Source organism: Oreochromis aureus, linkage group 3 (genome assembly GCF_013358895.1).
Source record: "Oreochromis aureus strain Israel breed Guangdong linkage group 3, ZZ_aureus, whole genome shotgun sequence".
NCBI lineage: Eukaryota > Metazoa > Chordata > Actinopteri > Cichliformes > Cichlidae > Oreochromis > Oreochromis aureus.
This window is the reverse complement of record NC_052944.1, coordinates 6,942,218-6,956,005: the sequence shown is the minus strand read 5'-3', so window position 1 is coordinate 6,956,005 and position 13,788 is coordinate 6,942,218. Positions and strand designations below refer to the sequence as shown.

Below are 13,788 nucleotides of genomic sequence, written 5' to 3'. Positions count from 1 at the left end.
TGCATGTTCATCAGATGGAATAATGCCTCTGTTGCCAATAATTACAACCAAAACTAAAAGGTCTATAATGAGTAATGGTGTTTCCCCCCTTCTGAATTGGCATTAGAGGTTGTTCCCAGGACCTTAGCTGTCAATGGCATTTTACCGCTGCTAAAACTGGACCAGACGATAAGTGATTAAAAACCCCATGAGAGGTGCAGCCAATGCTAGGGAGGAGGGGGGTAGTCAAGCCAAAGGATTCAGTGGCAAGTGGATTGGGCAGTGGTCAACTCCTGGGGGATATTTGGAGCCATCCTAGTTGATACAACTGAGAAGGTGCCTCTGGATTGGGAGATTAGGGCACCTTAGGGCATGTTCAAAATTCAGGGGCCTCTGAGTCCCTAGCCTCCCTGTGAAGGTCTGTGCTAGGGTACTGGACTGGATCCTGCTGGACTGGAACTGAATTGAACTGTTGCTAGACAAGCAACAATACATTTGGACTCACACATGGTTTGATCACTCAGAGACATTCCCAAGCATTTACAGAGTCAGCACATGGGAGCAGGTTTAGCTGGTTGAGGGGGTTAAATAGCTGGCTAAGTAAGCCTTCTTTACTCTTTATCTCCTTTACATCTACGGCCAATTTAGAACTGCCAGTTAATCTAACGTGCATGTCTTTATGTTGGGAGGAAACCAGTTACCCCAAGAGGCAGAAGGAGAGCGCACCAGTGCCACACAGAAAGACCCCAGGTGGGGTCTGAACAAGCACTACCCATTGTAAAACCACACCACCTAGAGGCTGGTTGGAACAAATAACCTGCTTCTGTATGAATAATACTGTACTGAGGCAAACGTAGAATTTGAGGAAGGCTAATTTAATTTTAAAGTTAGTAGAAAACAGGCAGGAACTGATGGGAAGTCATATTTAAAGTTTACACTGTTTAGTTTAAATCGCACAATTTTCACCTTCCATTAAAACATTTATGCTACTTTGCATTTAGAGCATTTTTTGTAATCTTTAGGTGAACACATATATAATCTAGTATAGAAGAGTAGAACCTGCATATACTATATTGCCAAAAGTATTTGCTCATCTGCCTTCACACGCATATCGACTTGAGTGACATCCCATTTTTCATTCATTGAGTTTAATGTGATGTCAGCAGCTGAAACAGCTTCAATTATTCTGGGAAGTCTTTCCTCTGAGTTTAGGAGTGTTTGGGGGAAATTTTGACCGTTCTTCCATAAACACATTTGTGAGATCAGACCCGATGTTTGACGAGAAGGCCTGGCTTCTCTGCTCTGAGGGGTTGAGGCCAGGACGAGTTCATCCATGTCTTTTTGGACGTTGCTTTGTGCACTGGGGCTCAGTCATGTTCAGAGGTGGGAAGTAACGAAGTAGGAATACTTTGTTTAGGTAGAATTTTCAGGTATTTGTACTTGAGTAGTTTTTTTCCTGGTTTTTTACTTTTACTCCCGACATTTTTACAGCGACAACTGATTTTAGGGTTCCCCCACCTGCTGAATCCTACTTTAACCCCTGACTGTGCTCGTTTTCCTGTTCACAGACAGTCACACTCTCTAATGTAGGCATAAGATTTTTTTATGGTCCTTCTGTTTCCTTCTAATCAGGAGCACTATTTGAATTAAAAATTAGACTAAAGTTAGTATTCCCATCTTAGAATATCATTGTATTATTAAATTAATATAGCACAAGGCTCTTAGCTTTGCACAAGAATAGCTGTTAGAAACAGAAACATCCTCCAAACAGGTACTTTTTACTTGTACTTGAGTAAATAAGCTGCACCAGTACTTGAACTTTTACTGAAGTATTTTTAACACTATCTGTACTTCTACTAAAGCGCAGAATGTCTGTACTTTTGCCACGTCTGCTCATGCTGGAACAGGACGCCGTCATGCTCAAACCTCCCACAATGGTGGCAGCATGAAATGTCTCGGTATGCCAAAGCATTAAGAGTTCCTTTCACTGGAATCTCAGGGCCGAGCCCGGCTACGGGGCTGAAAAACAACCCCACACCACAACGCCGTCCTCCATCCAACGTTACACTCGTCACAGTCAGTCAGTTGAGTACCATTCTCCTGTTAACCACCAAAACAGCACTGCTCCATTGGATTGCCAACAGAGAATCATGATTTGTCACTCCAGAGGAAACTTCACGACTGGCAGTGTTGCACAGGTGTAAATATTAAATGGACTGGTTCTTATATAGCACTTTTCTACCTGAGTACTCAAAGCGCTGTATATAACACGCCACATTTACCCATTCACAAGCACTTGTGCTTTCTATCTAACATTGAGGCGGCTTAAGGCAATCGTTGTTGTGATTTGGTGCTTTATAAATAGAACTGAATTGAATTCACACTCCAATGGATGGGAGAGTAACTTGTCTTGCCCAAGGAGATTTGGCATGAAGACCAGACCCTCATCTTATTACGGCACCACACTGGCATTCACTGAGATCCTGAGAGTGATCCATCCTTTCACAGATGTTGGTAGAAGCACAACTAGGTGCTTGATTCTATACAAGTGATTGGAACAGCTCAATTTAATGATCTGGACAGGTGAGTGAATACCTTTGGCAATATATAACCTAGTATATAAAAGTTGAAGATACACACAGACAGTACATATGAACTACTAACTGCGACAGAGATTTTGTTTATGGTAGAATGACTCACACTCACATCAGCACATGGCACTCTCTTGATGGTTAAACTCCTGAAAGACAAAGGAGCAACAATGGTCATGCTCTAAAAGGTGAAGACGTCTTATAATGAAATCCACATCAAGCATAACGGAAACAAGCCGGACATAAAGGCAGGTGCTGGAGATGCTGAGGGTTGGCTAAGAGCAGGACATGAACAAAAATCTGAAGGAAACATTACAACAAAGCAAGCAAACACCAGACTTTCACTGACGCGGTGCTGGTGTGGAAACTTTTTAGAACCAAACACTATGTAGGAGGTAACAGTTCCCCTCTTATATCCAATGACATCATGGTTCTGGATAAAAAGAAGAAATAGGAAAAAAACCCGCACTGTCCGAAATCTAGCACTAGTCAGTTTTCCACATAATGTGAGGGAATCAGCACAAGCACCACATCAGTGACAAGTAACACAAACCCAAAGAAGTTAACAAAACACGTACATTTGTGCTAAATCAAAAGTTGTCCCAAACTCCAGTTCATGGAGGTTGGGATTAGATAAGATTGAACACAAACCTGTTGATTAAACCCAACATACAGACAATGGTTGATTTTCACATCAAGAATAATTCCATGACAAGCAGCTTATTTCAGGTGAATTCAGGTGGGATGGGGAGACATTGGTGTTAGGAAAGGCTAGAGTTAATGGACATGGCCTACCTCAGCTCGAGAGCTTGCTCCACACATTCCAACAGGCTCCTGCAACAGGAAGACCTGATGTTTATCTGACTACAGGCCTGAATGGCCCAAGAAGGAATTAACCCAAGGTTTGATCACTTTCTATCATTTCAAACTCAGGCTTAGAGCACTCGTTTTTGTGCCAAGGGTTATTTCCAGTTTATCTACCATCAAACACAACTCACCCAGTTATATCCTTGAAGAGTTGCAGCAGGGATTATATACAGTTGTGGTCAAACGTTTACACGCGCCCATCTCTGGCATAAATGCCTTTTAATGGACTTTTAATGATTTCTTTTCTTTAATGACTTAAAAAAAAAAAAAAAAAAACAAGATTTGGGCGTACAAGTTTAAATCTTTGGATTTTCGCAGATCCACACAGAGTCTGAGTTTATGCACTACCAGGCAAAAGTTTGGACACATCTTCTCATTTGATGTTTTTCCTTTATTTTTACGACTTTCTACATTAAAGCAAGATATATGAAATTATGTCGCAAAGAAAAAAATTGATAAAAGATTCTAAATACGTCTTATATTTTAGTAAGTAAGTAAGTAAGTAAAATTTATTTATATAGCACATTTCACAGATAAAAATCACAAAGTGCTTCACAATAAGATCAGACATACAAGTTAAAATTAATTAAAAGCCCGTTTGTATAAAAATGTCTTCAGCTGCTTTTTAAAGGAGTCAGTAGAGTCTAGACAGCGTAAAGACAACGGCAGGGAGTTCCACAGCATAGGTGCCAGTGCCTGAAAAGCCCGATCCCCACGTGTTTTAAACCTAGTACGTGGGACCACCAGTAGCCTCTGACCTGAAGACCTAAGTGCTCGGGATGAAGCATGAGGTTTCAACAGGTCAGAGATATACTGGGAGCTTCACCGTGCAGAGCTCTAAAAGTTACCACTAAAATTTTAAATGAACCCTAAAATTTACTGGCAACCAATGAAGAGAAACCAAAACTGGAGTAATGTGAGACCTCTTGTTTGTACCAGTTAAAAGTCTTGCCGCTGCATTCTGTACAGACTGAAGGCGATCCAGAGCTGATTTGTTGAGACACGTAAAAGACCGTTACAATAATCCAAACGAGAAGAGATAAAAGCATGAATAATCATCTCAAGTTCTGCCTTTGACACCAGCAGTCTGAGTTTAGAAATGTTTCTTAAATGATAAAAACAGTTCGGACAAGTTGTTTAGAGTGTTTCTCAAGAGACATTGAACTGTCAAATATAACACCTAAGTTTCTGAGACTCGACTGAAATGAAGGGTCTAAAAAACTGATATGCTGCTGAATTTCTGAGAGCATGTGATCAGGTGCAATAATCAAGGTTTCTGTTTTATCTGCATTTAACTGGAGGAAATTGTCATTTAACCATTGTTTGATTTCTGACAGACAATTATTTAAACAAGACAATTTATAAAACTCAGAAGCTTTGAAAGAACAGTATAACTGAATGTCATCAGCATAGAGATGATAAGAAATATTACTGTAACGTTTGATAATTTGGCCTAGAGGGAGTATATACAGCAAAAGAGAATAGGACCTAAAACAGATCCTTGAGGTACCCCAGAAGGCAGAACTGACGTTTCAGACAACACATGATTGATACAGACAGTAAAGGATCTCTCAGATAGATACGACATAAACCATTTCAAAACAACACCAGTAATCCCGAACAAATCCTTCAGCCTATTTATCATGATGCTGTGATCAACAGTATCAAAAGCAGAGCTGAGATCCAACAGAACCAGAACGGTGTACTCTCCAGAGTCTGCTGCCATCAAATGTCACTAGACACTTTAAGCAAAGCGGTTTCAGTGGAGTGCAATTTGCATGGAAACCAGACTGGAAAATGTCCAGAACATTGTTCTTCTCCAAAAAGTTGTTAAGTTGTTCTGCAACTGTTTTTTCCAAGATCTTTGACACCAATGGTAATTTTGATATTGGCCTGTAACTGCTTGGAAGAGATGGGTCCAAATTTGATTTCTTTAATATTGGTTCAACAATAGCTTGTTTAAAATAGCTGGGAACTGAGCCATTATAAAGAGAAGTATTAATTATTTCCAGAATACAGGGGCCAATAGAGTCAAACACACTAATGAAAAATGATGGAGGAAGTACATCAAGGTGGCTTGAAGTCAGTTTCATTCGACCAAGCAGAGCACTGATGTCCTGTAAGGTAACAGGAGTAAAAGAGGACCAGGTGTCAGAGGTAAGCAAGGTGTCAGTGTGATACTGGGAGGATGATGGAGAAATATTAGACCTGATGGCAGCGACCTTATTAACAAAATGGTTTAAAAACTCATTACAATCAGATCTAGTATAGACTGGTACATGAGGAACATCAGAGAGACAATGTTCTTAATTGTATCAAACAATACTCTGGGATTTTTCTTTTTGAAGCTATTAGATTAGCAAAATATTCGGTTCTGGCATTTTTTATCATGTCATTAAGTAAGAAAATTGATTCCTTGAGATGTACCCTATGGACCTCAAGCTTGGAAGCCTTCCATAAACGTTCTAATTTGCGACAATATCTCCTAAAATTTCGAATATTTTCATTTATCCAAGGACAGAAATTTGAAGAATGGACAACAGTTAGTTTCAGAGGTGCCACCGTATCTAAAATAGATTTACATTGATTGTTAAAAGACAAAATAAGTGAATCCATATCATTTTGAGCCATGTGAGGGTCAAACATGGCAGAGAACCTTCCAGCAGCATCCTGGTTTATAATCCGCCTTTGGATCATCAATTTAGGAGGTGAAGGATCCACGTAAAATGACAAATTAAAGAATATGCAGCTATGGTCACTCACATGGACATCCTCCACACATACATCATGTATATTTAAACCCAGGGAGAAAACAAGGTCCAGTGTGTGGCCCTTTGTATGTGTGGGGCCAGAAACATGCTGCTTAAAGTTAAAAGACTCAGTGATAGTGATGAGCTCAGCAGCAGTGTTACAGGAAGCGTCATCAATATGAAGGTTGAAGTCTCCCAATATTACAACCTTCTCCAATTTAATGATCGATGTCAGAAGGTCGTTAAATTCAGTTAGAAAGACCCCAGCAGGTCCAGGAGGTCGATATATTAAAATACAGTAAAAGGTTTTCAGAGAACCGACCTTCATCATCTGTGACTCAAATGAAGAAAAGAAGTCCGAGGTCATCAGATTGCATGGGAGTCTGTCCTGGTAAACAACAGCAAGTCCTCCACCACGTCCTGACAGACGCGGAGTTCCAATGACAGAACAGCCAGACGGGCAGATTTCATTCAAGTGGACATAATCCTTATTTTGCTGCCACGTCTCAGTCAGACACATAAAATCTAGAGACTCTTTAATAAAAAGATCATTTAGAATAAATGATTTGTTCGTTATAGAGCGAACGTTAAGCAGGGCGAACCGAATTGATGACGGTTTATCTGCGAAATCTACAGCTGACTGCAGCGGCGCTTGAATTAGACACCTGTGCACACCTGTGGACCTGCCGGGCAGGGCGGCGACTCCAGAGTTGGGAAAACCTTGATCGATGAGCAGACGTAGCTGTCACCAGCAAAACGGAAAATGGATGACGGACACAGAGTGTGCAAACTGCTTTCGAGCCATGGGGCTCGGGTCCCGGGCGGCGGCGGCGTAACATCCCCAGCAAACGACAGGAGTGGAACTGGTCGCAGGCACCGAGAGTCACCCCACAGCCAAGCAGCTAGCCTCCGGTACCTTCTCCGTTTCACCTGGACGCCGGCCCTCGTTCCCTTTTTCGTCTCTTGAGGGTGGAAATGTCGCGGGTTGTGCACAGTAGCACGCACTCAGGTGAGAACATACCACGCACTCAGGAGGAGGAACATAAAGTTTACCAGAGGAGGAGGAAAAGTTTTTCTGTAGCTGTCCCAGCTGTCACAGTAGCTCTCCATTGAGTCTTTGATGTTTAAAAGTGTATCCCGATCATAAGTTAAAGCAGCAGAAGCAAAGTCAGAATACAAAAGAGCAAAAATTATATTGTAAACGACAAGTGACGACAGTGAAAAACTATACTGTCGCCTCCAACGAGCTGTAGCAGCGGCAAAGCCAAACACAGGCGCCATTGCTTTTCTCTGGTCCCCTTCCCAATCAGAGCAGGGGTCGCTACTTTCAGATTTCTGAAAGTAGCCACCCTGCTTTGTTGACAGTTCTGCAAACACTTGGCTTTCTCTCAATGAGCTTCATGATGTGGCCGCCTGAAACAAAGTGGTCTTGATGCATGCTCAATCATCCGGGTAAGGAAATCCCGAAAAGTTGATTCTGTTCATCTGGATGTTTTCAGTGGGAGAAACGTTTCGTCATCATCTACAGTCTCAGCTGACTGCAGATTTCCCCAAACATATAAACAGGACATTTGCACAATGACTGAAACCAGCAGCACTGAAGGAACAATGGGCTAGGAGGTCAGTTCCTTGATCAACAACCACTGGTCAAAGACCATGAGTACCATTCACAGAGAGCCTGTGACCTGTGGTATGAGGTCTGGTCAGTAGCATTGTGTTGTTCTAACTGCTTCAAACAGTCTATCACCCTCTTCCTGTAGCCACTTCCTGGGTCTCGCTTCAGGGGCTCGTAAGTATTTTCGTCACTGAGCAGTGACAAAAATTTTCTCATGGTAGTCTTTCTGGTTTAGCAGAGCTGTGCACCTACCTTTGTCTGCTGCAAGGATGACAATGTTGTTGTCATTACTAAGTGATGTGAGTGCCTTCCTCTCCTCCACGCTGATGTTGGATGTTGGGGGCTGAAACCAGTTCCTCTCCATGTCTGCAGTGTTGTCGTTTCAAATTGCTGTTTCTGTGGCTGTGATCAGTTCCACTAGCGGGATTTGTTTCAGCATCACAGCAAAATTCAACCCTTCAAGGAATCTTCAAGCAAGAAGCTCCTGCTCCAAAATCAGAGCAGGAGCCTTCTAGAGAAAGGTAGTTTGGTATGTTTGGAGAAGTAAAGTTGAGTCTTTCAAACCCGAGAATACTGTCAAGTGTAGTGGTGATAGCATCATGCTTTGGGGCTGTTTTGCTGCCAGTGCTAATGGTCTGCTACACAAAGCGGATGGAATAATGAACGAGGTAGACTATCCCCAAATTCTTCTACTTCACATCAAATCAACAGCAAGATGGTTGAAAATTAAAGACAGCAGGACAATGATCCCAAACACACATGAAAACTGGTTTTAGAATTAAAACAAACACGAAGTTTATGAAATCACCTTTCCAAAGCTCTGACCTCAACCGAGGTCGGGTCCGCAACAGGAAACCAATCAATTTATCAATTTTTCCAAGAACAGTGGTTAGATAGAATTACGCCAGAAGCTTGTTGATGGCGACCAAACGTGTCCAGTCACAACTTGTTAAGGAATATTTAAACAAAACTGTGTATGCAGCCAGTATATATACTTTGACTCTATGTGGATTAGTGAAAATCAAAAATTAATTTAAAGTTTGTTTGTTTTTTAAGTCATTAAAGATGTTGTTGTGTTGTGTTGTACAATCTTTCAAAAGAACAAAGAAATCATTAAAAGCCCAAAGTGGACGTAAACATCTGATCACAACTGTAAATGACTCCTATGTGCACATTTTAAAAACCATTAAATTATGAAAAAGAAATTAAATATATTATGCAACCATCTTTTTTTTCATAAATATACATTTATTGGCCACTTTATTAGGTACACTCGTGGGTACACTCAATTTTCACCGGTCGTTGCTCATTAATGCAAACATCTGTTTGACTTGAAGTTCAAACTGAGCATCAGGAAGAGAAGTGACGTGTGAAACGAGTGCACCCATTTTTAGCTGCTTCAGCAGGATAACTGTCTTATAAATGACAGCGAGTTCACTGTGCTCCACTATCAAAGGTCTCAGTGCAATCCTGGATGTGCAGCAGCAGTCCATGTAATGCTATCATGTCAGTATGAACCAAAGTCCCTGAGGAATGTTTTCAGCACCTTGTTGAATCTTTGGCATGAAGTCCAACACAGCACTACCAACGTGTACCTGATAAAGGGGCCAATAGTATAGTCTCCATTATTTTAACTGGCACCTGGAAGTATCCAGACATACGTAGCATTACTTCATTCCCACAATCTGTGAATAAATGCAGTTAGATTGGATCAGCTGGAGGGCAGAGGCACAAACTAACTAAACAGAGTCTGCAGCTGATTTGTGTTTTGTTTGTTTGTTGGTGTAAATCGATTCATCCACTCTTACTGCAAAGAGTTAAATTTTTTAAAGTTATGCAGTTAGAATAAATCATACTAAATTTCTTTTTGTTTATTTGTTTTTACTACAGGTTACTCCTCATTACTCTGGGAGGATACTCCCAGATGTTCTCTTGGTAATTTTGGCCGTGGCTGAACCTGCACTGATACTGTTTTCATACTGTATAGATACGCTGGCATTCTGACCACATAGGAACCACATGTATACTTTTATGAGTTTCCATTTATGGTGCTGCATCCTGGAAAAAATACCGACATGATTCCAGCTTTTACTTCTGTGAATTTGCTCCTTTTCTTTTTATGTAGAAAAATGTAGAGGTTTGGGCTGAACAAAGCAAACACCTGCTAAAAAATTCATGCTTCATATCAAAGTTTTTTCAAAATTGCAATTCCGAAGTTTTGAAAGTTATATATGCTGCCCATCAGCTGCAAAGGATTTTGTAAATAAAAACAAAAAAAACAAAAACATAAAAATCCAGTCAAGTTAGCCTAGCTCAGTCTACAAATGACTGATTTGGCTACCACATGATCTTTTCCCATTCTTAATAGGATCATCAGCACCTGACAGAGTAACAATCAACCACAGCAGAACACAACTTCCACCCAGCTGATCCAATCTAGCAACTTTTTAAATGTATCTTGTTGTATTACAGTGTGCAGTGTGCCAATGTGACACCTCAACAGCAAAAAGCAACGATATTTCATAAGAAACTGAAGAAAGATGAAACAAAGGTCTTACGGTGAGGTTCCTTCATCTCCAGACAGACTCCAGTCATCATAACAGGCCTGCAGAAAGAAAAACCCAAACACAACCTTTGGTCAAATCTGTCATGGACTGTATGCCATCAATATACCTGCAGGAAACATGCATTACCAAGTCAGGATAAGGCTCTGTCACTTTCCTCAGTGGAGGCCCAAACTTCACCTGGTCAACTGCAAAAAGAACACAACACTGGGCTTAGCACGCTAACAACAGCAGACCAACACATTTACACACAATCCTGGTACTTTCACAGTGTTTACACTGCACCGATCCCCATCGGTGTGCACTCTGGAGATCATCTGTGACATCAGCAGTGAACAAGGGCTGAGTGAAGTCCACAGCCTTGACCCCACACATCAGCTGAGCACAGATATCAGAGAATAACTACATTTTTACTCGATGAGAAAGTGTCAATGAGAAGAGACGTCTGAGAACAATAAACAAAGTACCATCAAAATCATCTGGAAGAGTCATAAGGTTTATAAGCTGATAAATCGTAGTTACTGGTTTTAAATGGGAGACAAGATAACAGGTAGTTTAGAAGCTCCCATAGTAAAGCTTTTAAAAATGACATTAGACGGCTTATTCTTCCTGTAGTATATCAGAGTATGACATTTGACATTAATGTTAAAGCCTGGAACACGCCTGTGTGTGGGGAGTGAAAGCTGACATGCATCACAGTACCACTGGAAGAAGACACGCCTCCTTCAATTCAATAGAAGTATTTGTGTTCCTAAGTATGTGTGTGAGTCTTTATGCTCAGTCAAAGTGACATTTTTGATTGCAGGTCAGGCAAAGTAACATATCGAATGGACATACCATATGCTTGCTCTGTGATTACAGAATGTATCAAATGTACACTGATATTGAGTCAGGGCCCAAACAGGGATGGAGCTGGGTGCAAAAAACATTATCACCAGCCAAAGAAATTCAAAAATTAAACATCAAATTCAAAAATAATAAAAATCACACTGAAATTATGATAAGAAATAGAAATGCGAGGTACAAAGAAAAGGGCAGTGGACTGAAGACAGAATGTTTTCACTGTTGGTATTCAGTCAGTTTTAGGGTGTTTGCAATTTAAACTAAAAGTCCAAGATGATAGGAATACCAACAGCCAAGCCAACAGGTCAAAACATCAAGTAATGGCACGATATGCATCAAATCTCACCACTAGGTGTCATTAGATTGCAGTTAGCTGAAATCTGTCTTTTTACATCTCCCAATTCAAGTGGAGAATCTCAGCTACTACTGCTGTACATGTAGTATGCAGTACTGTGATATCATTACTGTACAGGATGGAACAAGTTGAAAACACTGGTTTCCATAGTAATCAGATCGTTAGTTAGCAGCGCTTTCTTTTAATATCTTTTTAAGCTAGTCATTAGTTTGTTTGTAAAGAAATTATAAATTGCACACATTTGACAGCACGCAAGGTCTGCGACTAGGATCTGCAGAACAGCTTTTATTAGCATCTTGCCTCAGTTTCTCTAATGACTTCACTGTGATGTGAAAGGAGGAAGCACAGCGATCACATGATCATTTCGCTTTGAAGCAGGAGATGAGGAAATGACTCAACCAGAAAGCAGAAGCTGCTGATACGTTTCGGCTCAGTTACTTCATAAGGTGTTGCTGAACGCCTGCAAGTGAATTAGAATAAGAAGTCCAAAGTTTTTTCTGTTTAAAATAGGATCAAAGGAGCGGTCTAGAAAAATGCTCTCAACATTTCAAAAGTTCATCTTCTGACTCAATCACCTCTACAAAGTGAATACTTTGGAAACTATTTTTCCACATGCCCAGCAGTCATTGGCTACTCATGTCACAGTTATGGTTAGTCATGTTACTGCATGAAGATCATCGTGCAGAAACATGCAGCAGAACACCAACACCTTACTGTTGCAGAGCAGGGCTTGGTGAAGGCTAATTACTGCATTACTGTATTTTCAACTCATTATTTGTATTGAGTTATGTAGCAGATTTCTCCAAGCTCAGCAAAGGACGGCAGCAACAAGAAGAGGATGAACAAAGTCGAGAAAATTGGTTTTCAGTTGTTACACTTTCTCTTAAAGTCCTTTCAGGCTCGTCAGTTGTAAAAACGTTAGAAACTGCACGTTCATCGAGACAACTTACATTCAAATATGCAAAAGCTGGAGGGACACAGTGTAGCAGTAAGATTGAATGACCTTCCTATACTTCCCCAGACTCATGTACATGAACTAGCTGTACTAAATAAAACAGTAATCTTGTTTCTGATACTATTTAATCAATACTAAAAGCACAGAGGTGTAATACACAGACCATTCTGCTAACAATATACATTGTATCAGTGTTGACAATGGCATATACAGTATATGATACATTGTAGCACCTGTGTAAGCCTCTAAAACCATACTGGTCAAAGGGCAGTGCAGGTGTTTGTGGCTTACGGGCTGCGTCTAGCACACTAGACTACACTAGTAAGGGAAGTTGAGGTCAACACCAGACTGATTTATGATTTGGTGTGTGAACACAGTCTGTCACACCAGGAACACAAGCAGCCCATTGGCATCTGAGCAGTATGAAGTCAGACAGCAGGCATGTTCCCAGCGCCATCCTCTGACGAGGCCTCCGTCCCACACGTGTGGATGGTTACAGAGCGAGAGCGGCCATCAGCACAGTCACTGAGGGGCTTTTGTTTCTATTCATATTCTACAAGCTGCTTCGCTGAATACAATGGGACAACGAAACCACTCTCCCAGTACAACCAACATAGGCTATATGTACACATATGTACACACAGGCACACATTCAGCCATCAAGTGCACTGCACGGTGTAGTACATCAGAGACGAGCTGCACAGTTTTTATTTCCTTTGTTTCCATTCTAGCACAAAGCCGGTGACCTCACTGTAATGACGAGACGCCAGGAATCTCATCCTGCTGTATGTAAGGAACCACCCACTGTGGGCCGTGTGTGTGGAAGGGGCGGGACTCACATTGTTGTTCAGACGGGGTCCTTTCCACAGACAGGTGTTTCCCTGCTGACTGAATCTTGTCAGGACCCATTACCCCAACCTGTCAAGACAGCAGAAACCGTACAGACACAAATCACTGCGGAAACAAGTCAATCCCAGCTTTTCCAAAGAAGAGCATTTTTGTAAGTTCACCTCTGTACATCATCACAGTGGACTTGAAATCAAACAATCAAGATGTGATTAAAGTGCAGATTTTCAGTCCCCATCTTCAGAGGCTCACAGTGACTGTTTGGAATTCTTGGATGAAGTTGAGGCTAAATGCAGGTTTCCTCCCTCCAATGCTCTGTCAGGCCTTCACTGCAGCCACCTCCCACTGCTGCTGCTTTGCTGCTCACTCTCTACGTGTAGTTTTGTTTTCAGTCACTGACAAACACGCTTGTGGGGCTGATAT

At 41.2% G+C, this 13,788-nt stretch overlaps 1 protein-coding gene across 1 annotated transcript in view; it reads right to left on the bottom strand.

The window, feature by feature from the left end:
* The window catches only part of LOC116331603 (mitogen-activated protein kinase kinase kinase kinase 2-like), a 42,283-nt gene that overhangs the window by 15,606 nt on the left and 12,889 nt on the right, over positions 1–13,788 (bottom strand). Inside the window, 5 exon segments of the mRNA XM_039609273.1 lie at positions 2,680–2,719; positions 3,366–3,404; positions 10,361–10,407; positions 10,496–10,554; positions 13,359–13,437. Of these exon segments, the coding sequence (XP_039465207.1) occupies positions 2,680–2,719; positions 3,366–3,404; positions 10,361–10,407; positions 10,496–10,554; positions 13,359–13,437 (264 nt within the window).